Source organism: Hypoxylon trugodes (genome assembly GCF_022578975.1).
Source record: "Hypoxylon trugodes strain CBS 135444 unplaced genomic scaffold F4822scaffold_9, whole genome shotgun sequence".
Classification (NCBI taxonomy): domain Eukaryota; kingdom Fungi; phylum Ascomycota; class Sordariomycetes; order Xylariales; family Hypoxylaceae; genus Hypoxylon; species Hypoxylon trugodes.
This window is the reverse complement of record NW_026250024.1, coordinates 1,273,456-1,293,482: the sequence shown is the minus strand read 5'-3', so window position 1 is coordinate 1,293,482 and position 20,027 is coordinate 1,273,456. Positions and strand designations below refer to the sequence as shown.

At 46.7% G+C, this 20,027-nt stretch overlaps 8 protein-coding genes across 8 annotated transcripts; 4 read left to right on the top strand and 4 right to left on the bottom strand.

Annotated features, from left to right (window-relative positions):
- Positions 1-3,424: 3,424 nt before the first annotated feature.
- Positions 3,425-4,398, bottom strand: F4822DRAFT_416120 (Scytalone dehydratase). Its single transcript, XM_051459312.1, has 3 exons — positions 4,240-4,398; positions 4,076-4,173; positions 3,425-4,017 (listed from the first exon to the last, which is right to left on the bottom strand). The coding sequence occupies exons 1-3, from the start codon at positions 4,265-4,267 to the stop codon at positions 3,592-3,594; spliced, it is 552 nt and encodes a 183-aa protein (XP_051310522.1). The 5' UTR covers positions 4,268-4,398; the 3' UTR covers positions 3,425-3,591.
- Positions 4,399-5,664: 1,266 nt separating this feature from the next.
- F4822DRAFT_372172 (short-chain dehydrogenase) lies at positions 5,665-7,231 on the top strand. Its single transcript, XM_051456279.1, has 3 exons — positions 5,665-6,619; positions 6,738-6,900; positions 6,966-7,231. Exons 1-3 carry the CDS (start codon positions 5,921-5,923, stop codon positions 7,097-7,099), a joined length of 996 nt encoding a protein of 331 aa, XP_051310521.1. The 5' UTR covers positions 5,665-5,920; the 3' UTR covers positions 7,100-7,231.
- F4822DRAFT_416119 (MFS general substrate transporter) lies at positions 7,228-9,431 on the top strand. Its single transcript, XM_051459311.1, has 3 exons — positions 7,228-8,115; positions 8,176-8,812; positions 8,890-9,431. Exons 1-3 carry the CDS (start codon positions 7,877-7,879, stop codon positions 9,388-9,390), a joined length of 1,377 nt encoding a protein of 458 aa, XP_051310520.1. The 5' UTR covers positions 7,228-7,876; the 3' UTR covers positions 9,391-9,431.
- Positions 9,432-9,447: 16 nt separating this feature from the next.
- F4822DRAFT_372353 (uncharacterized protein) lies at positions 9,448-10,667 on the bottom strand. Its single transcript, XM_051456280.1, has one exon. It carries the CDS (start codon positions 10,396-10,398, stop codon positions 9,595-9,597), a length of 804 nt encoding a protein of 267 aa, XP_051310519.1. The 5' UTR covers positions 10,399-10,667; the 3' UTR covers positions 9,448-9,594.
- A 587-nt stretch (positions 10,668-11,254) lies between these two features.
- F4822DRAFT_372048 (uncharacterized protein) lies at positions 11,255-12,655 on the top strand. Its single transcript, XM_051456277.1, has 3 exons — positions 11,255-11,923; positions 11,981-12,142; positions 12,199-12,655. The coding sequence occupies exons 1-3, from the start codon at positions 11,512-11,514 to the stop codon at positions 12,273-12,275; spliced, it is 651 nt and encodes a 216-aa protein (XP_051310518.1). The 5' UTR covers positions 11,255-11,511; the 3' UTR covers positions 12,276-12,655.
- Positions 12,656-13,072: 417 nt separating this feature from the next.
- Positions 13,073-15,803, top strand: F4822DRAFT_416115 (putative AAA family ATPase). The gene is made up of 7 exons (XM_051459310.1): positions 13,073-14,079; positions 14,133-14,306; positions 14,367-14,481; positions 14,536-14,619; positions 14,674-14,829; positions 14,889-14,954; positions 15,006-15,803. Exons 1-7 carry the CDS (start codon positions 13,156-13,158, stop codon positions 15,563-15,565), a joined length of 2,079 nt encoding a protein of 692 aa, XP_051310517.1. The 5' UTR covers positions 13,073-13,155; the 3' UTR covers positions 15,566-15,803.
- On the bottom strand, positions 15,331-17,421 carry F4822DRAFT_372146 (major facilitator superfamily domain-containing protein). The gene has a single exon (XM_051456278.1). The coding sequence runs from the start codon at positions 17,374-17,376 to the stop codon at positions 15,772-15,774; it is 1,605 nt and encodes a 534-aa protein (XP_051310516.1). The 5' UTR covers positions 17,377-17,421; the 3' UTR covers positions 15,331-15,771.
- A 398-nt stretch (positions 17,422-17,819) lies between these two features.
- Positions 17,820-18,736, bottom strand: F4822DRAFT_416113 (uncharacterized protein). The gene has a single exon (XM_051459309.1). The coding sequence runs from the start codon at positions 18,453-18,455 to the stop codon at positions 18,024-18,026; it is 432 nt and encodes a 143-aa protein (XP_051310515.1). The 5' UTR covers positions 18,456-18,736; the 3' UTR covers positions 17,820-18,023.
- Between the last annotated feature and the right edge of the window lie 1,291 nt (positions 18,737-20,027).

Sequence of the window (20,027 nt, the reverse complement as noted above, 5' to 3'; positions counted from 1 at the left end):
ATGCGCCGGGAGCACGGGGGACATTAAGCGGATAGAATATGCAGGGTCAGGACGGTTTGACGGTTGGGAGACACTTGATGCCCAGCTAAGAAAATAAACGAAGAATAAAAAAAGAATAAAAACAAAAATAATTGACCAACCCAAAATTTAGGGGGAAGTTGTAGTACAAGAAGTTTATTATGACAGTCTGAGAAGGAGCTGGCAGCATTAAAGTTTTTGTACTTTCTAATCAAAAAAAAAGTCCATCTCAGCAACAGGCTTGCAGCATAGGTGATGATGAGATTGAGGGAATGTGTGGGTCCGATTGGTAGAATCCTAGTCCCGCTTGGTGGGCCTAGTCTCTCGTAGTGGGGGCTTGGGCGCAGGTGGAGCAAGGAGGACCCATGCAAACCCGGACAATGAATACAACCCTGTGATAGGTCTAGAGGCGGTGAGTACCGTTTAAGTACTTCGGACTAGTTTCTCCCCTCGCTGTTTTTCACCTTCCTATCACACTCTTATCCTCGGCGCGGAGGACTCGACGATACCCGGGCTTACCAACAAAGCTATAAAACAGGTAGCCCTGCAGAACACCGAACATTGAAAAGGGAATCAACCAATAATTCGACACAATTGAGGCTCAATCGAACAAAGGATCATGTATGTCGAGCGGGGAGAAGGAGACGTTCTAGATGGAAATGCGGAGAGTCGAAAGATTGACAAGATTCCATTGCGGGGGTCTCGTTAGATACCGATGCCTTGACGTGGGTTGGAAGTTGGAGTTGGTTATTCCTTTGTTTGCATGCGGATAGCGGATATAAGACCACCTTTAGAAATATTAGGTAGGTAAGTACTACATACCTGACGTATATACGAGTTCTAAACTCCCGTCTTCCCGTTATAATCCATCTCGAAATTGATCCGGTACGGAATGTTGTCGACACGGCTGATGTCCCCCGATTTTCGTGGAACTTCCAACACCTATCATTCCACCCGATTCGCGATCCGGTAATGTTTGCTATGACAATTCCTACCTGCTGGATAAGTTAGGTGGTTACCCTACGGAAGTATTCAATTGGAGATGCCTTCTTGTTTGAGCCGAGATGCCGTTCGTTCCCGGATGATATATAAAAGGATCTGAAATGTGGTAGCATCAATTCCCCCGCGGTAGATGATGCCATTTATATTCGAGGTGCATCTTCGGGTAGGCATGTGACTGTACGGCCGAAGATAAACGATATTAAACAACCTTAAACGACAATTGATGATAGATGTCCTCCGCAGATCACACCTACTATATTAATTCCTGCATTTGAACGTACGATGTGTGAAGTAAGATTTCCTATCCAAGATTGTTTAAGTTGAAGCTTTAGTCAAGGCTGGTAAAGATAGTCCGTGCTAAGGAACTTAAAGCGGCACGACGCTAATCTTAAGCCGGAGAACCCACTTCCCGTCACGGTACGTGGAAGGTACATTCATGTTTCAATATCCACGAGGGATACCACCTTGAAGACCCTTGTCTCGATTTTTTTTTCTTCAATCAAATTTCTCAGCTGTTTTCATCATCCTTCCAAAAACCTATCTCAATTATTAGCAATGCCGTGATTGGATCTTCATAACACCCTCATATATATATTTTTCTCAACATTCCACTACATAGTACTACCTTCAGATCAATTTTTCGAGACCGATCTTTTTTTTAATATAAATGTTGCATTCTTATCTGAATGACTCGTTACCTCAATGGTTACAGGTGGCGTACAATGCAAATGGAAAAAGAAGAAGGTCGTGTTGCACATTGCACACTGCTAACGAACAAATGTCCAGCGTGACATTTAGCCTTCTTGGCGGCTCAAAAAATCCCAACCATCTCCATCACATGACGTCGTTTTTCCTTCGCTTGCATCTTTTCACCGTCCCGTATCACGCGTTTCTTGCCCGGTCCAGTAACCTCCCAAGGCGTACTACGGACTCGGCATTCTCGGCATCAAGGCTTAAGAGCATTGGCAAAAAAAACTCCTCACTATGATCCACTAAAAAGCAGACGATTATCGTCGCAGCAAGCTCCGTGTAAACTGTGTAAGCTTCTGTCAAGCTTTTGACAAGCAATTGGAATTCGAGGTGTCACTATGTAATTGGGACTTTTTAGAGTATTAAGTCAAGTCAAGGAAAAAACCGTTCCACCGCCGAATTCGTCTACTTCACCGCCCTCCCGGCCTATTCCCCGACTATACCGGGACCCGGATGTCTCACCGGCACACGTGGGGGTGTCAAAATCCTAGGTTCCACTGCCTGGGTACGCAGACTGGGACGTTCTCAGGGTTCTAGAATGCGCTGCACCGCATCAGTCGAGTCACGAGGCTATTTAGACGTCCGCTTGCGGCACATTGACACAGGCGCAAATGCAAGCCATACATAACTCTTGTCATCATCAGGCTCACTGCAGATTACCTAGGTAGGGCTTGTATCTCGCCAATTCGATCGCTCGAAATCACCTTGAATCCGATTAGTAGTTTCAATAACCTAAACTTGACTATATCCTGTTGACTCAAGGACTAATAGTAAATTGACCCGCAACACCCCCAGAATATTACGAACTCGCCGTTCTTCCGAGAGTCCTGAGTCGTCACTGACACGAGTTAGATACTCAAATATTAACCCCCTTATCAGATTGAATCCCCACCCATTAAGGAGATTACACGCAAGCAACGCGAAGCATAACTTCATCTAGTGTATTTCATAGCCACTCTAAGGCTCCACGTATACTTTAGTATTCTAACACAGCTTTTTCAATCGTTATTTTCTTGCAGGATTTACCGATCATTAATCTCGCGATTTAGGACTAAATCCGGTCTTAGCAGCCGTTCTATCATATTCTTACAGGCCCGTAACTCCGTTGGGCTGAAAAAAAAAAAAAAGCACTGACATACATTTCTATCTATAGCCCACTTTTCATTCCTTAACATAGACTCATCTAGAATCTTCGCTGATACGAATGGGAGCGTTCGATTATATTCCCATAAATCGCCGAACTATAGATCAAACCAATATTCTTTAATTCCGAGCTAAGAAGATATCAGAGCCTCATTACGAGTTACAGCCGAAAATGTGACGTATACGTTGAGATATCGTGAGGCGCAATGACTGCGCCCAGTCACATGAACCGTCAACTATGCGGAATCTGAGACCGGCTTAAGCTTCGTGGCCCGGGAATTCGGCAAACGTTTGTTTGCTTGGACCCGATAGCCCGGTAAGTCCTTAATGAGTAAGATTGTTTCGGCCCCGTATTCATTATCTGTCTCAACAAGAACCTTGAACAATAGAGTGGAGCAACAGTTAAAATCACCATTCAGCAAGATACGCCGGTACTACCAAGGTGAGCGAAACACTTGAAACCCGCGGATAGATGAGCGAGCACACGATAACGGCCCGAGAAAAGACATACTGGGAAACATCCAAACTCCAATTAATATACCTGCTATGGCCTAGAAGCTCTACTCGCCTCGTGGGCGTCGAGAGCAGTATCCAAGAATAACCATGACCATCATGTACGCCACCTCAACTTACAAAAGCGCCTGACTTGCTCCTAGGCTTCCCAGATTATAGATATTCTTAAGCCTTCACAGGGATACCCTCGGCCTTGGCGGCTATCGCCGCCCCATCTACACTGCCGAACTCCTCACGACCGCCAGCAAAGACCTTATCGAAGTCGTACTCGCTCCAGCGGATTTCAGGGGCAAGTCCTGCGAACTTCCACACTCCGTCTACCTTGCGGTACCAATGGGTGTTAGAACCGTGGGCGTGGCCCTTCATCGCGACCTTTTGTAGTGTTGCGTCCGTGTATCGCTGGTGAGGCACTCGCAGTTGGTGTGTGGCTTTTACTTCTGTATCGGAAACCTTTTGCCATTTGGTCGCTCCCACGAAGTGTTGTGTTCTGAGTAGGGGGTCACCGAGGACGGTGGGGCTCGAGATCATGGTTATGTACTCGTCGGCCGGCATCGCTTCCCATATTTTGTCGAGGAAGGATCGGTAGTCGATCTGTTTTCGTTGAGTGGAAAGGTTAACTTGGAATCGAGATAGTGTGGGTTGGACATACTTTAAGGGTTGGCGCGATGCACTTCCGCAGTCTATCCCAATCCTTAGAATCGTAGCTTTCCGCCCATTCGACAACACAGGCCTGCAGGCCGAGGTAATCTGACTCTTGTTAGTTCGGGCAGCTTGTTGTTTTTACAGCGCGATTATAGTAGTTCCTCGACGTACCCTCGAAACTAATGTTTTCAGTCGCCATCTTCACAGATTGTTGAGAACTGCTGTTAAAAATCGCAGTAAGTTTAGACGTGATATTGGCATATACATGTTTCCTCTGCTTGGCTCCTTAGCAACTATATATGCACGGCAGTCCTCTAGACTAAATTCACATACGGATCTCCGAATCGTCCGGATCACAGGTAGGATTGTCCGGTGGAAGATCAGCGCGCCCATCTAGAACAGGGCGAATTTTCGAGTTTTCGAGTGTTATCCCCGGATATGATAGGTAGTCCGTGCCTACGGAGTTCCCCACTTCAACTACGGTCTCGGACTCAGCCGCAAGAATTTAGGGAGATTTTTTATTAAGCAAGGCAGACAGTCCCTTTATAACTAGATAGATAATTCATTCCCTTCGCGGATGTAGAAGAAACATCTTGTCTGGAATGTTGAGAGATATTACGAATACAGTGTTGGTCGCTTAAGCATGAGCCCCCTTCAGAACCAAAGTATTTCTATCCGGTCGTCGTCAGCGTTGCATGAGCATGAGCACGCCCCGCATGATATGCGGTTCGTTTGAATGTAACCAAGATCATAAGTTTTCTCGCAAAAGTTGCCGGTGAATGTAGCATTTTAGTGGTCGCTGTCCGTTGACCGGTGTGATAAGATATCGCTGTGCATCGGGGAGTTACCTTCTTACCGATGTCCGGGGGTGGAAGATATTCACGCCGGATCTGACGCCAGCTACTCCTTGAAATGGAGAGTAGATAACTAGGAAACTCTCTTTTTGTTTTGGTAGCCTATTTCTCGGGACAATTGTTTGAATGAAATTGCGGTTTTTCGCTGTGGAATGTGAATTGTAATCATTTGTCAGAGTTCGATTAGCTGATTTGGTGCTAGCTGGCAATAGCTTCCTCGTGTGAAACGAGAGGATTAAGGACGGGATACAGATGATGGTATCTTGAATACTAGTGCGTGATGAAAGATCATTGTCGGCGGAATTGGATGAGCCGATGCTTGGATAGGAGCGCCTCTTTGCATAGGCTGGTATGGTAATATCGTCACTTTGATAGTAGGAAATTGTTCAGTAGATTACGTCGCTAACGAATAATTTAGGTAACTCCAAAGTCATGTTCAATCACTTATCTTACTAAATCGAACAGCATCGCGAAGCCACTCAGATTATAGTGCAGGCATGACCAGAAAAAAACTTGTTATCGCCTGAGATCTCGGTGTTGCTGAATCGCTCAGTGGATAAGCTGCGCGGGGTCAGCGAAAAAACAGGTGCGATAATAGCGGATGCATGCGCTGAGGTAGGCACCCGAGACATCGTGTGTAACACTTGACATGGGCTGAATATCAAGACGGCAAGATCAATCCATCCATCTCTTCAATACTAAAATTGATCGGAGCTTGGCTACGAGAATTTACCATGATCTTAACCTGGTGGTATTGAACATGAATATCAGTGGGGTCAAATCAAGTGCTCCAGAACCCCAGCTATATAAATAATCGAAAGCCGAGGTTCGCTTTGCCATGGCGACACTAGCGTTTGAGATTACTGGACGAATTTGTTTATTCCACGATACCTTCATCGAAAAAGATATTTGAATGCACGGCGATGAGGCGAATAATATCTACGTGATACGATTCAATCCCTTTTGACAGAGCAGATATTAGTCGCCGCCCTGTCATCATGTCGATGTACGTTTCGTTATACATATCGGCGATGCGCCAACTCTTTCCTGGCACCCCGACCTACACGGAGAAAGATATACCAGATTTATCTGGTAAAGTTTACCTGGTTACCGGCGCGAATACAGGAATTGGAAAAGAAATTTCCCGAATTTTATTTTCGAAGAATGCGACCGTCTGGGCGGCAGCACGTAGCGAGAGGAAAGGCCGCAATGCGATTCAATCCATTCGCGAAGAGTATCCTTCATCAACCGGCAGACTGGAATTCTTACTCCTAGATCTAGGCGACTTGATGGCTGTTAAGAAGGCGGCAGAGACATTCCTCGAGAAAGAGAAGCAATTGCATGTCCTATTCAACAATGCTGCAATTATGATGCCTCCAAAAGGCAGCAAATCAGCTCAGGGTTATGAGCTACAACTTGGAGTCAATTGTCTCGGACCGTTCCTATTCACCAAACTTCTCACACCAATGATAATCAAGACGGCAAAGATATCTCCGAAAAATAGTGTTCGCGTTGTCTGGGTATCATCATCAGCTGGCGAGCTTCTCATACCCGTGAGAGGTGGCATTGACCTGAATAACTTGGATTACAAGAAAGACTACTTTTATGCACATAGATATGGGCTTACGAAAGCCGGGGATTATTACTACTCAGTCGAGTACGCGCGTCGGCACCGCGAAGATGGCATCGTCAGTATCGTAAGTAATTTTTTCTCCCCGGGAAATTAAGCCCCATCATGCCTCAATCCCGGCAAATACAGGGTCGGAAGGATTTTAGAACTACTTTAGGCCCAGAACGCTCTGACAGAATTTGCAGTCGCTAAATCCAGGCAATCTTAAAACCGACCTTGATCGAAATTGTAATCCGTTGGAGAATCTCTATAGAAAAGCAACTACGTATCCGGCAGTTTACGGGGCGTACACGGAATTGTTCGCTGGTATTTCGGATGAAGTAACGCTTGAAAAATCGGGCGATTGGAGTATGTTTCCCTTCGCCAATTGATTCTGAACATGCGTTTTGAGTGCTGACATTATACATTGATAGTCGTTCCATGGGGTCGGTTCAGTGATATTCGAAAGGATCTGTTCCAAGGGTCGAAACCCCAGTCGGAGGGTGGCACCGGTATTGGCCAGAAGTTTTGGGCGTGGTCGGAAGAGCAAGTAAAGCCTTATGTATGATTATAATATGAATGCCTCCTTACTATTCGAGAGAAGAAAGCAGGCACGTAAGCATAGACATGTATGTAATAAACCATTGAGCATTCTGCCGTCTTACAGAACCAAGCCCGACCAATTCAATTCGAACATTTGTTACCGAGGGTTCTCTGGCATGCACTACTACGACGTAGGGCAAAATATCCCTGCTCCTCCCGCCTCGCTGTCACGAATCGCAAGACCCTGCTGGCTCCAAACCGGAAGGATGCCTTACTTACATAAATACCTTCCGGCTAACAATCCGGATAGACCTGGGTAGGAACTAAGCAAGGAAAACGGCACTAGAGATTGACATGCTTCCCCTTTCCTATAGGAAGGGCTTTGTTGTGTCTAATCTACCTAGTTGCCTAGCAGTGAAACATATAAAGAAAATCGCGTCCCTTTCAGTTAGTTTCAATGGCTCGTTAGAAACATGAAAAGCCGTTCCATCTTACTAGCGCCAACTACCCCAACTATAGCGATCTAATTCGCAGATGGTACGCCCTCCGAGGGACGGGTAGAAGAGATCTTATCTATAACAGTTTAGCCGATGGTGGATGCTACACGCACACTGTCGAATTGGGGTACTGGAAAGGGCGCAGCAGGACCGCTTTCATTCATCTTGGCTACCCAACCAAGAAAAGCCACGGAACCGGGAACGAAGTAAGGGACTTCCGTTCGTCGGAACGGCTCGTATCGAAGAAAAAATAATACCGATCATATAGATAGGAGTTTTGTTCGAATTTCGCACCGCCTCGAAAGATGGGTTTCAACTCTTCGCTATACAGCCGCCAGGCTTCGTTCTCCGCATCCCTAAGACATAAGCTAAGCTTTCTGAGCGAAGCCATGAGTTCGGGAAAAGAAGAAGAGGAAATGACAGTGGGAGTCGTAGCGGAAGCTTCGTCGTCGAGCGAAAATGAAACGGCCTCGATCCGAGGCCCTCCGGACGTCGAGCCACCACCCGATGGTGGTTTCGCATGGGTTCAGGTATTCGTTGGACAGTAAGAAGAGCCCATCCCTCATTCCACCATCAACGGCAATTATTAACCGAACTGTACCAGTCTGGCTTTGTTCAATACATTCGGTTGGTTCAACAGCTATGGTATCTTCCAGGACTACTACACGGAGGAATTGCATTTACCCCTATCCGCCATATCGTGGACCGGCAGCGTACAGGTTTTTCTCCTCGCTTGCATCGGTATGTTCTCCGGTCGCTTGTTCGATGCAGGGTACTTCCGCTCATTAATTGCCATCGGTTCCGTGTTACAATTGCTCGCTGTCTTTATGGCTTCTCTCGCGACCCAGTATTGGCAACTTTTCTTGGCTCAAGGCGTGTGTGGTGGACTTGGGGCCGGAATTCTTTATTGTCCCATCATCGCATGCGTTTCCACGTATTTCTCTAAGAAGCGTGCCTTGGCAATTGCTCTTGTTACTAGCGGTGGTGCTACCGGTGGGACGATCTTCCCGATTATTGCTCAACAGCTGCCAGACAAGGTTGGGTTTCCTTGGACTATGCGCGTGATGGGGTTTGTCGTTATGTTTAACGCTGCTATCATGTTGGCTTTTGCGCGTACGAGACTTCCACCTCGACCGAGGGGGCCACTGGTTGAATGGGCGGCATTTTCGGAGCTACCCTATACCCTCTACACAGCTGGCGCATTTTGTCTGCTATGGGGTGTATATTTAATATACAATTATGTAAGTGTCATTCGCTCCTTCTTCCGTCCCTCGAGGCGTGTGTATTGTCGAATCGGCAGATTAACGTCTTTTTCTAGATCAACCATTTTGGAAGAGTAGTATTAGGCATGGATGCCAGTACGTCGTTAAACACTCTTTTTATTGCCAACGCGGTGGGCATTCCGGGGCGTATCATCCCCGCTCTCGTCTCCGACGCATACCTTGGACCATTCAGGACACTCGTGCCACTTGCCATTGGCTCGAGTGTCTTGTACTTCGGCTGGATTGGTGTACGAGACCCAAGTTCGTTGTACGTCTTCGCCGTGTTGTGCGGACTTATCAACGGCGGTGTTCAAACCATTGCAATGACTGGTCTTCCCGCCCTGACTAATGACCTGAGCAAGGTGGGCACTCGGTCAGGCATGATCATGACCATCGGCTCCTTCGCATGTCTGACAGGGCCGCCTGTCGCAGGAGCATTGATCGATGTCGCGGATGGCAGTTACTTATATATGCAAATATGGGCGGGGTGCATCATGTTCTTGAGTGCATGCTTTGTCGCTGCCTCTTGGTTTGCCCGCTCGAAGGTAAGCACATAATAGCCTGCCGTAGCCCTTAATAGACTTCTATTTTCACCTCGTTAAAATTGGCTGTAGTCCCGCGATATCACTAGACGCATTAGATTTCGCATTATATCGATTAAAATTCACATGGGAAAAGATAAGGAAGTAGGGAGAAATAGATTATATTTGGCGGAAGGGTCTATTATTAAGATTCACGTTGCCAATTTTTGAGGATCAAAACTAGGTGAGATGGCGTCCGAAAAGGAGCCAACACCTAGGCGCCCACAGACGACCCTTGAAGAAAATAGGGATAAGGGTGTTAAGCAGCTGAAAGAGCCCTACAAGAAACGCTAGGATCTGCCCCACCACGAATATGTCGTCCACATCGCTGAGATGATTCGCCCGTATGACATACTCGGTTGCAACGATTGATAATACCGTCATGGCAATGGAGAGGAACATGAGCGTAATCTCCGTCTGTGCACGACGATGAGAGCTTCTCTGGTTTCCCTTTCCTCGCTTCTTAGCATAGATAGTCACGCCCCATACGAGCATCCCGCTGGTCACTGCCAGTCCAATAATCGCGATTGCTTTGCCAAAGGTTCGAAACCAGCCATCTATCGTAGAGCCGCCGAAAAACAAGATCTCGGTGCATTTTGGCTGCTGCATCGTGTCCGCACCAACAAACCAAAACCACGAGCCGTAAGCCGACAGCGCGAGGTAAAACAAGAGGCGACAGACTCCCGAGAAGGAATCAATACTCATAAGACCGTCTCCCGTGAGGCTTGAAAGTGAACCGACGAGTAACCAGAAGACGATCACAACTTCAAACGCATGGATGTCGCCTGTTTGCGTCAGGAGCAACGTTCCGGCGAAAATAGCTAGTTGTAGGAGGAGGTTAAGGGTTCGATTCAGGCCTTCCTCTTCCTGTGTGAAGAGAGTGACGAGGAGTGTCGTTATAGACTGCGCGTAGAGACCTAATCGTATGCCAATGCCGTAGAAGTCGGCATTGCCTTCCATCACACAGATATCCGCTGATTCCATTTTCGGGACGCTTTCGAAAATATCTGATTGTTTTGCACTCGATAGAGCGGAGATGAGATAATGTCTGAACGAATACTTTGATCGCCTCAAATGATGTTGACGAGATACTGAAGTGCTGAATCCAGCAATAGGAGCGCAGAAGTTGTATGCCTGCTATCGAAGGTTACTTCAGTTCTTGTGCTTCTTTGGAGGGCTCCAATCCAGCCTTGGTGACCTTAGAAGACATTCCCCTCCTCTAAGGTGGAACAAAAACATCACGAGGCATCTTTTCGCCCAGTCAACGGGGCAGAATCAATGCCCGCAGCTGAAAGCTGAACATTGTCGAAACCCGCTTGGTCTTAGCGTGCGTCGCTACGATGCTGCCCATGACATTCTAGACCATCGTCGAGCTTGTTGCCTGAGTGTCGCACGCGAGAAACAACAATTTGCACTTTCTGATGCACATAATACAAACGGACCCATTTCCTGAAGTGCGCTTCGTAAATATCGCAAGTAATTGCAATTCAATTTTCAGAGCATATTTCATCTGTCGCACTCGATGGCGGATGACAATATTCAGAATTGCCCCATTGACGGCAACCCAGACTTATACGGCTTAGGGGTTAGACTAGGCCTGTATCTCCAATTTATAGCGCTTGTCCTCGCCAGACCGTCGGTGAAACTCGCCTTCAAGGCGATAAATAGCTCAACCATCGCATTTATCCTCGCCAACTTCATCGTCCTCGTTCGCGAGAGTTCACAAAGGACTTTAAAGGCTCCGGAGGCGTATACGCTTTTCTTCCTACTTACACCACAACTCACAGTGAACATAATAGGTTCAAATGTCTTTGGTGGAATTGGACCCCGCGGCATCCTTGCGATACTCTTATGGGCTGGTTTCTGTTACTATTTCACCTGGTTCTGGTGGATAGGGCTGGACGTGCTCCCAATGTCTGGCTGCGAAGATGAGTATGGATTCTTCTTCACTAGAGTTAGCCTACGAGGCTGGTTCAGGACATTTAATAAGGTGATTTGGACTATATCCGACATCTCTTTCGCCATGTTGGTCTTGTCAATCCCGGTCCAGCTTTTCTTGTATTTCTGTGGTAAGTCAAAACAAAAACAAAACCTGCAATGGGAGAACTCCATATTACCTATAATTGTAAACACTTACATATAATAATTCATTTAGGCGTTCGATATCTCCGTAAGAAAGCCCAAGAAGAGAATCGAGACCAAGCGCCCCCATCTTCTGTGCTACCCAACATGGAGGCACCTAGAGGCGAACAGAGGGTTGCGCAAAACATTATACAACACATTTACATCCAAGGCTGGAGCGTAATCCCGTTCGCCGTCTTCGTCACCGGTGCCGAGATAACGATTCGGTATAACAACATTCAAGGCGTCAATACTGTGGACTCGGCTAGTCAACTTGTTCCCCTCGTACTCGCCCTCGGCCTTCTAGTACACGTCATGAGCAAGACAGTAGTGAAGCTTGGCTATGGATTTCGTCACGCATTCGACGAGAGTACGACAGGACAAGATGGTATGTAAACTTGGAATAATGTTTGCGCCTCTTGCTAATACTTGCGGCTAGGAATAGCGAATGACGATAATGAGAGCATTTTAGTCCGGAGCGAGTTTCGACGAGATTTACTTGAGGAGCGGGGGTGGCTGGGAGTTATTGGCCGCTTTCTTTTCCGCGTCTACTGCGCTTTCGCCGTAGGATATAACCCAGACGAAGAGGAAGAACCGAACCAATCTAGTAAGTTAATATATTCAGCCTACTCTAGTCGACCTTAATACTAACTACCCTTATAGGCACTAGTTTGGGTTGCCCGAAAAGTGGTCAATATTCTGTGGTGGACATAGAGATGGAAAGCGGTGCGCGGCCATGAATCGGACCGTGAATTGGCCCCCAAGATGTATCGTGAATATAATATAGGCGACTTAGTGGAGTAATAAAAGCATTTCGGGCGCCTCTTACATGCTGTAACATGCAGTACGTACGGCACTAACTGAACCACCTAATTCGCCTTAATACGATCGCCGCGATACGAGGTGTAAAATATCCAGGCTTCTCCTGCAAGTTAATGCCAACTTCGTATATTAAGATCGTGAATATCGCCGTAATAGCACGTTACCTCGTCGCCTCAACTTCTCCACAGGCGGTAGGCAATAAATTAACCATAGAGGCGATCTCGATATAATGTTGGTAGATCCCTTATTGAAGCCTTACTCATATCTCACAAAAAAAAACATGATTTCGTGGCATTCGAGGAAACGTTTCACTCTAGAATCCAAGTCCGATACGGCTATCAAGAAGGCCAGAGCCTGAATGCAATACGTCTGCTGACATGGCTGCCTAGGGTCTATAGGATTGCTGTTGCAGCGAGGCGGCCACTACTGCAGACAAAGAAACCAATTGAAATGCCCCATGTGGTTGCCTATATGATTACTTGCATCAATACACCGAATGCAGATCCCTCGGTTTGTCACCTAACCTGTAATTATGAGGCTCGTTATCTACTGTAAAAGACGTCATTTGAAGCGGTAGTACATATAACGCAGCTTCTGATGGTGGCGCAGTTATGTTTTAATCCCTCCTTTCTGCCTTGGCTAGGCTACCTCCCTGGGAGAATAAGAGGGCAAGCAAGATGGATTCCTGGGAAGCTGAACTTGCTATTGGAGATGTAAGAACTCTACTCTGAGAAACTTTGAAATCTGAAATTGTGTCTGACTTCTTTATCTTAGTCGCGGAATAAAAAATCTCACAGTATGCAAGAAGCAGGTATCGCAGACTGGCTGGAGCTCAATTCAGATGCATCCAGTTCTGAGGATGAGAGTCCCGATAATGATCGCCCAGGGCAGCTTTGCGCTGTAAAGACTCTGTATGAAGGCGAAAGGAAATGCGCTTGCTGCGTAAACTGGGTAGAGGAGCTTCCCGACGACGTAGGGCCGTCAGCGGAAGAAGAGAGCGAGAACCGGCGCCACGCTCTTTTAATCCGTCTTCAAAGGAATCATAACGATGGCAAGCCATTGGTACTTCACTCCATCGTTATTCAGAGTACCTATCTGAAGACGTTACTGGGAGAGGTATTCCAGGACTATTCAGGCATCACAACAACGCTCAAGAAACTTGTCTTTAGAGCCCCTTTCTATTACTTCTTCTACGAATGGAACCGTCTTGAAAGACTCGCCCGTCAGATAGAAGACCCCGTTGGAAAGAGTCATGCGCGCCTGTTGCGAAAGATCTTAAAGTCCGAATTGAAAGAGACCATCTCGGTAAGCGACGACTTGAGACGCAACGGCGTCATCACTTACGACTATCTCTGGACTATCTTCAAGCCTGGTATCGACGTCTACGCTCGTGAAGATGGTTATGATCGCATTTACCGACTTCAAAGAACCGTCTATGTCCCTCCCGTAGGCAGCAGTCACTTCTTCCAAGTCGTACTCGCCGAAATTGAATGCGACGGAGATTGTGTTGGCTACCAGACAAAGTGCATCCCAATCTTCAACTTCCCCGGCACGAAGAGAATCCAAGACCTTGATTTGTTCCCCGCATCTTTCCATCCAGACTTGGCCGAGGTGAAGGAAAGGCTTAAGAAGAGGGGCGAGAAGTTTAGGGCTATCCATTCGAATCCCTATTACTATGGCGCTTACGAAGGCATCGTCCTAGATGAAAAGCGGAGGCGCAACGTAAGTTCTTCGTTTAAACGACTTTATAGCATCTTATCTAACTATAATTCTAGGTTGAAGGAAGGATCGTCGTTGACCCTTCGTCTCACGCGACCTTTGCCGACGAGAACATAGATTTGATAGCTCTTGACTCCTCTGCTCTCAAGCCAGGGATGTATGTGTCCGACACGATGCACCAACCCGGCGCACCCCCGCCGCCACCTCCTCCCCAGAGAGGAAGACCACCCGTAAGTTGATAATTATTCGAATTACTATATACGTAGAACATTAGCACTGATATTAGCTAGCCATACGGCGGAGCACCTCCTCCCCTTCCTCCTCAGCAATGGATGGCCCCGCCTCCACCTCCTCCTATGCCGCCTATCATACCAGCGCCTGGAATAAGGCGAGGTCCTAGCAACTGTAAGTTACAGCTAGTCGCGCAATAAAAAGGCCATTTACACTGATATATTATAGCGAAAAACGAGGAGTTGACTGATGACTTGTTGCATCTATGCACTGCGTATGTCCGCGGGTACTGCTTCAAGATTAAGAAATGGGGTAAGTGTTCTGTGCAATCCTTGCGGTAACAGCTAAACTAACTGTATGGTGCAGTGACCTTCTATATCGATAATGTCAACGAAATTGAATGGCACGATGGAGCATTTGATAGCCTTGTGTTGACGGGGGGTTATAAGAAGCTGATTATGGCCTTCGTCGAGAGTCATATTGAGAACAAGGATAGGTTCGATGATGTAGTTGAGGGTAAAGGTACCGCACTCCCGGAGTCCTTCCACTTTTTAGCAATTAGAACTAATCCGGTGGAATAGGTCAAGGTATCACTATGCTTCTTGAAGGACCTCCTGGAGTAGGAAAGACTCTGACAGCTGAAGCGGGTACGTAATCACAAAAAAGTCTCCTGATGTAGTATGCTAATTGAAAAATAGTCTCGGAGAAGCTTAGACGTCCCTTATATGCTATGGGTGCCGGAGAACTCGGAGCGGATCCTGAATCAGTAGAAGACAATCTGAAGATGATTCTCGAGGCTGCCGCTAGATGGGATGCGGTGCTACTCCTTGACGAGTGCGACGTACTCCTCGCCCAGCGCGACTCCGATAGCCTTGGCCGTAACAGCATCGTAGCCATCTTCTTGCGACTACTCGAGTACTACCGGGGTATGCTCTTCATGACCACTAACCGCGTTGAAGCCGTCGACCCCGCGTTCCAGAGCCGAGTCCATCTCACTATCCGTTATCCCCACCTTGACGGGCCAGCGCGCCGGCAGATATGGGAGCGGTTTATCCAGACTTCACACCAGGAATCGACGCTGGATGAAATTGACTTTACTGAGTTGGAGGCTATTGAAGTCAATGGACGTGATATCAAGAACATTGTTAAGACTGCTCAATTACTAGCTAGTCATGAGAAGGTACCGTTGGCAATGCAGCATATTTATACTGCTCTGAGTGTATCTCGTGCTGGGATACAATACCCCCTTCCTTCTTGAACACTATAGTTTTAGGGAGATTTAGTGGTTTGTAGGGGGTATACATGGGGGTATAGGGACTCGGATAGGGGGTTTCGGGCGCGGATGGAAGTTTGAAAGCGCCTAATGTTTCTTTACTTACTCTTGAAACGACTAAAGGGTTTTAATAAGTCTGAATTCAACTTTTCTAGTAATGTCTATCATAAGCCAAAGAAGCCTTCGAAGCTTCACACATCCTTTTTCATGCCGACCTTTCCAACGTTGCGTAGCCCAATTGCGCTTATAACTGCGCTAGCGACCGCTGCAGCGAAGCACGCCCAGAATGCACTCTGATATCCCTTGAGTATCGCATATGACAGAGTAACTTCTGACTTATCCGATTCTGATTCAGTAACTGCAGACGCTATAATGGCAGTCACAGCAGGTCCAATACTATTACCCAGTTGAGTAACAGTATTGAAAATCCCACCCGCCAATGCCTGGTCTTTGCTGGGAAAGCTAGACGTAATAACCAGGTTGCTGGTGTTAAACAGCAGATCAGTGCTTATAACGCTGAAGCACATAGCGGGGAAGCCAGAAGCCCAGTACACCCAGTCGGGCTTCTGAATAGCGAATAGCAGCGGTGATACAGCGCTCAACAGCCCGCCGGTCAGCACTAAAGTACCCGCTGAGACCTTATCCATCACTAAACCAGCGACAATATTCGTTAATATGCCCACTATAACCATGGGCAGAAATCGTAAAGCCGCCTGTAAAGCATTAAGTTCCTGTGTGATCTGGAAAAATAGCGTGGCCCAGTACCCGAAAGCATTGAACCACGACCATACAAGAAACACCGTAATACAGACCGTAGTGAACGCCCCACGTCGCCAAATACTGCTAGGAAGGATAGCTGGGCGGCCCAGGCGTTCCTGGCGGCGTATCCAGAAAACAAAGAAGGGAATTAACAGTACCGCGACCGCCATAAGTACGATATTATATGCCTCCCTCATAACACTTCCACTGTAGGTTACTTCCGCAAAAATATACGACAAAAGCGCAAGCGACACACTAGCAGACACCACCCCAACCCAGTCAAACTCATGCATCAACCGATGCCTAACATGAGTAGCCGCAGTTGATTGCGGCAAAGTAAACCACGCAAGAACAAATGTTGCAGCGCTGATACCCGTAGCCATATAATACGCCGTTCTCCAGTTTGAGACCTGAACCAGAACCCCACCGAGCACTAAACCGACGGCGAATCCCAGTGGACTACCCCCACCAAATACAGCGAAACCAATATTTCGCATCTTACCGCTTGGGAATGAAGTAGTAATCGTGCTAACAGCGGTAGGCATGCAGAAAGCCATTGAAATACCTTCTAGAGTTCGGAAGGCGATGAGTTGGTTACTAGTCTGGGCTAGAGATATCGCTAATGTCCATGCTGTATATAACAGAGTACCGGTGAGGAATATGGAGCGATTTCCGACGATATCGGCAATTGCGCCGAGTAAAAGGAGCGTGCAACTAAGACCCAGAGCATGAACGGAAGCGGGCCACAAGAGGAGATTGTTGGGTAGTTGGAGTTCTTCTGCAATGGCTGGTAAAGCGACGGTAAGTGTGCCAGAGCTGAATGTGTTCAGGAACGACACGCAAGCTAGCGTTGCCATTAGCGCTGCGGATTTAGTTTTGCTGGGTGCAGTTGGCTCTGAAGCCGCTATAACTGGTGCTTGAATGTCCTCCACTACGGCAACAGCTTCTCTTGCTGCTGCCGCGGGTCTATCCTGCTCCACGCTATTCTTAACATTATGAGCAGATGTTGCTAGTTCAAATTGTATACTTGATAACATGTTTCTCGTAGGTTAAAGTGCTGACAAGAAGAGGGCCAATGCCTTGTAGATAAAAGTTGGTTTTAAACCGGTTAATATCGCGGTGCTTTGAAGTGGAGGGAGAGTTAAAGGTATTTAAGTCCAGCAAAAGAGGATCTGCTTAGTTGGAAATAGCAGCGAAATGCATATTATGCCGATAGTTATACTACTGTAGCCTGCTAAATAACCTAATTACCTTATTAAAGATGTTGAACTGCAACATCGCTACTCGGAAATAGGGGCTTATACGATTGCTGCCATGACGTTGCGGTGTTGGAACTCTGTTGCAGATTGTCCACGCACCCCCGCTGAGCCGGGATTAGATTTCTCAGGGTTGCGACGCTAGATCTTCATGTTAGGAACAATCTAGAAATGTGTATGTCAGATCTGACTGCTCGCGTGATTAATTTCAGAAACGTTATATGGAAGCATTGTGTATATAGCTTAGGTTATCGTGATTTCATTCGATAGGCTGTGATGATTACATACCCCCGATCCATAAGTTAGGGAGTAGATAGGTGCCTCCGCGGCATATAGATAGGTAGGCGTGTCGGTGCCCTGTATGTTCCCAACCTCTGGGGTTTTCAGCACAGATCAGTACCCGTAGCGCAGTTCAACGCCCCCCATTTCTAACCCCATAACCACCTGAAATATCCTAAACGGTTCCACCTCCAAAGCACCCACCAAAGAAAGCCAGCGCCGGTGATCCAATGGCCTGATGCCCTATATCTCAGCTTCTCCCCGCCCTTTAACCAAACCACCAGCCCATCGCCAAATCGCACAAACGACAATATCGTTGCAAACGTCGTGATATCTCTTTGGTTTCCTCCCCACTGTAGCGCTATCAGTGTAGCGCCGTAGGACATCTCGCGGATACCCTTGAAGTACATAAGCGGCGAGACGAAGCCTAAGCTAGGGCCATCGTAAGGCGGGGTTGCTTCAGATTCGAGCGGTAATCCGACATGGGCGTAATCTTCTTCTGGCCAGATGAGGGCCATTAAACCCCGGCCGAAACATGCTGCACCAAGAACGTAAGAAGCGACAGGAGAGAATTTAGGCATTTGAGGAAATATTCCGATGATTATACTATGATAACAATACGATAGACGATGATGATCCGGAGATGTACTTTGAAGAACGGAATGATCGCAAAATGAAGTGAAACGCAGGAATAAACGCTTTACTCAATCAGGTAAAGGATTAAGAAGAATGGTGCAACTAGTGCATCTAACTAACTAGGTGCTGTATTTATACGATCAGCGCAGATAACGCATCCCAATGAGGATTCGAAATGATATATCAAGCCCGTCTTATTCTTCGTTGGTGTTGTCTTAATTCTAAGATCACCACACAATATTTAGGGCTCATGCTCATTATTTTATGATTACTAAGAAACTGGCCTTTAAGCAGTATATGCATTTAGAGGTCGTGATAGCTCCTTTAGTTTCAATTTATACGATTTACTGAGTGATTACTAGGGTCTGTCAAAACAGTATTGAACAAATCCATAATGATGACTAAAGACGTGGTTTAGTAGCAGCAGCTTTATGAATAATCTCCCATTTGATTCTCGGCTTTTCGAACTTAAAACCTTAATAAAATTCTTACAACGTGGCTCACTCTTTAAGTTCAACTGGAGAGCATATTGCCACGAAATTCATGGATAGTTCAACTTATTTATATCTATGCAATATAACTAGCTCCTCTGTTAGGTTAAAATAAATGCTATTTACTCCCGCCTCAAAGTACGGTCGCAAAGAACAACCCCCACTTAGGGTTAGCAAGACCAACACTGCGAGGTTAAAACCCCGAGTTAGGGTAATATCTCCTAACCCTAACCCCAGCACCAGCCCCGTTTTCAACCCCCAACCCCAGGGTAGCACAAATAACCCTAAGAATGGAAAAAACCTGTTCATCGAAACAGACACGTTGCCGCGCTTGTTAAGTAGTTTTCGAAAATCTGTTGAAGGGATACACCTTGGTATAGCGCAATAGGAGCGATCCAGAATAGCAGACAGTTAACCCTCTACGAGCATTCTACCATGAGTTGTCCATTCATTCCGTTCATTCTCCTAGCTCGGAAACCTTCAATACAACCTATACAAATTCCATTCAACGCGATAATCGAGCAGGACGTATTTCGGTAGAATTGCCGACTTGCGACATAACGTAGCAACCAAGTACGAGCAAAATGATGAACACCTGTCCTAATAGGATCTAGATTGCCGAGTTCCTGTTAGAAATTGAATACAAAAATCGCGCAAATTATTTCTGGGGACGTACACTCCCCATTCCCTTTTCCAAGCGTAAAAGGTTCGGTAGTGTACTTCGCCCAGACGTAGTCAGTCGACTAACTCCTTGACGCTCGAGTAACATAGACTGCATCTCTAATGTGTGGTTTACACATAGACGATGCATTTCTTGAAGAATGCCGACTAGCTCTTGTTGTCTTCTCAGGTACTCTGCACGCGAGCTGAGTAAATCTTCATCCATCCGAACTAATTGGCAAAGTCTCTCTTGGAATGAGTGAATCTCCGCCCGTTGTACTTGCCAAAAGTTCTGCCACTCATACTCACTATAAGAGGGTATGATTGAGTTATAGGTTGCTGCACGTCCCCTTGAAGCTTTCTTTG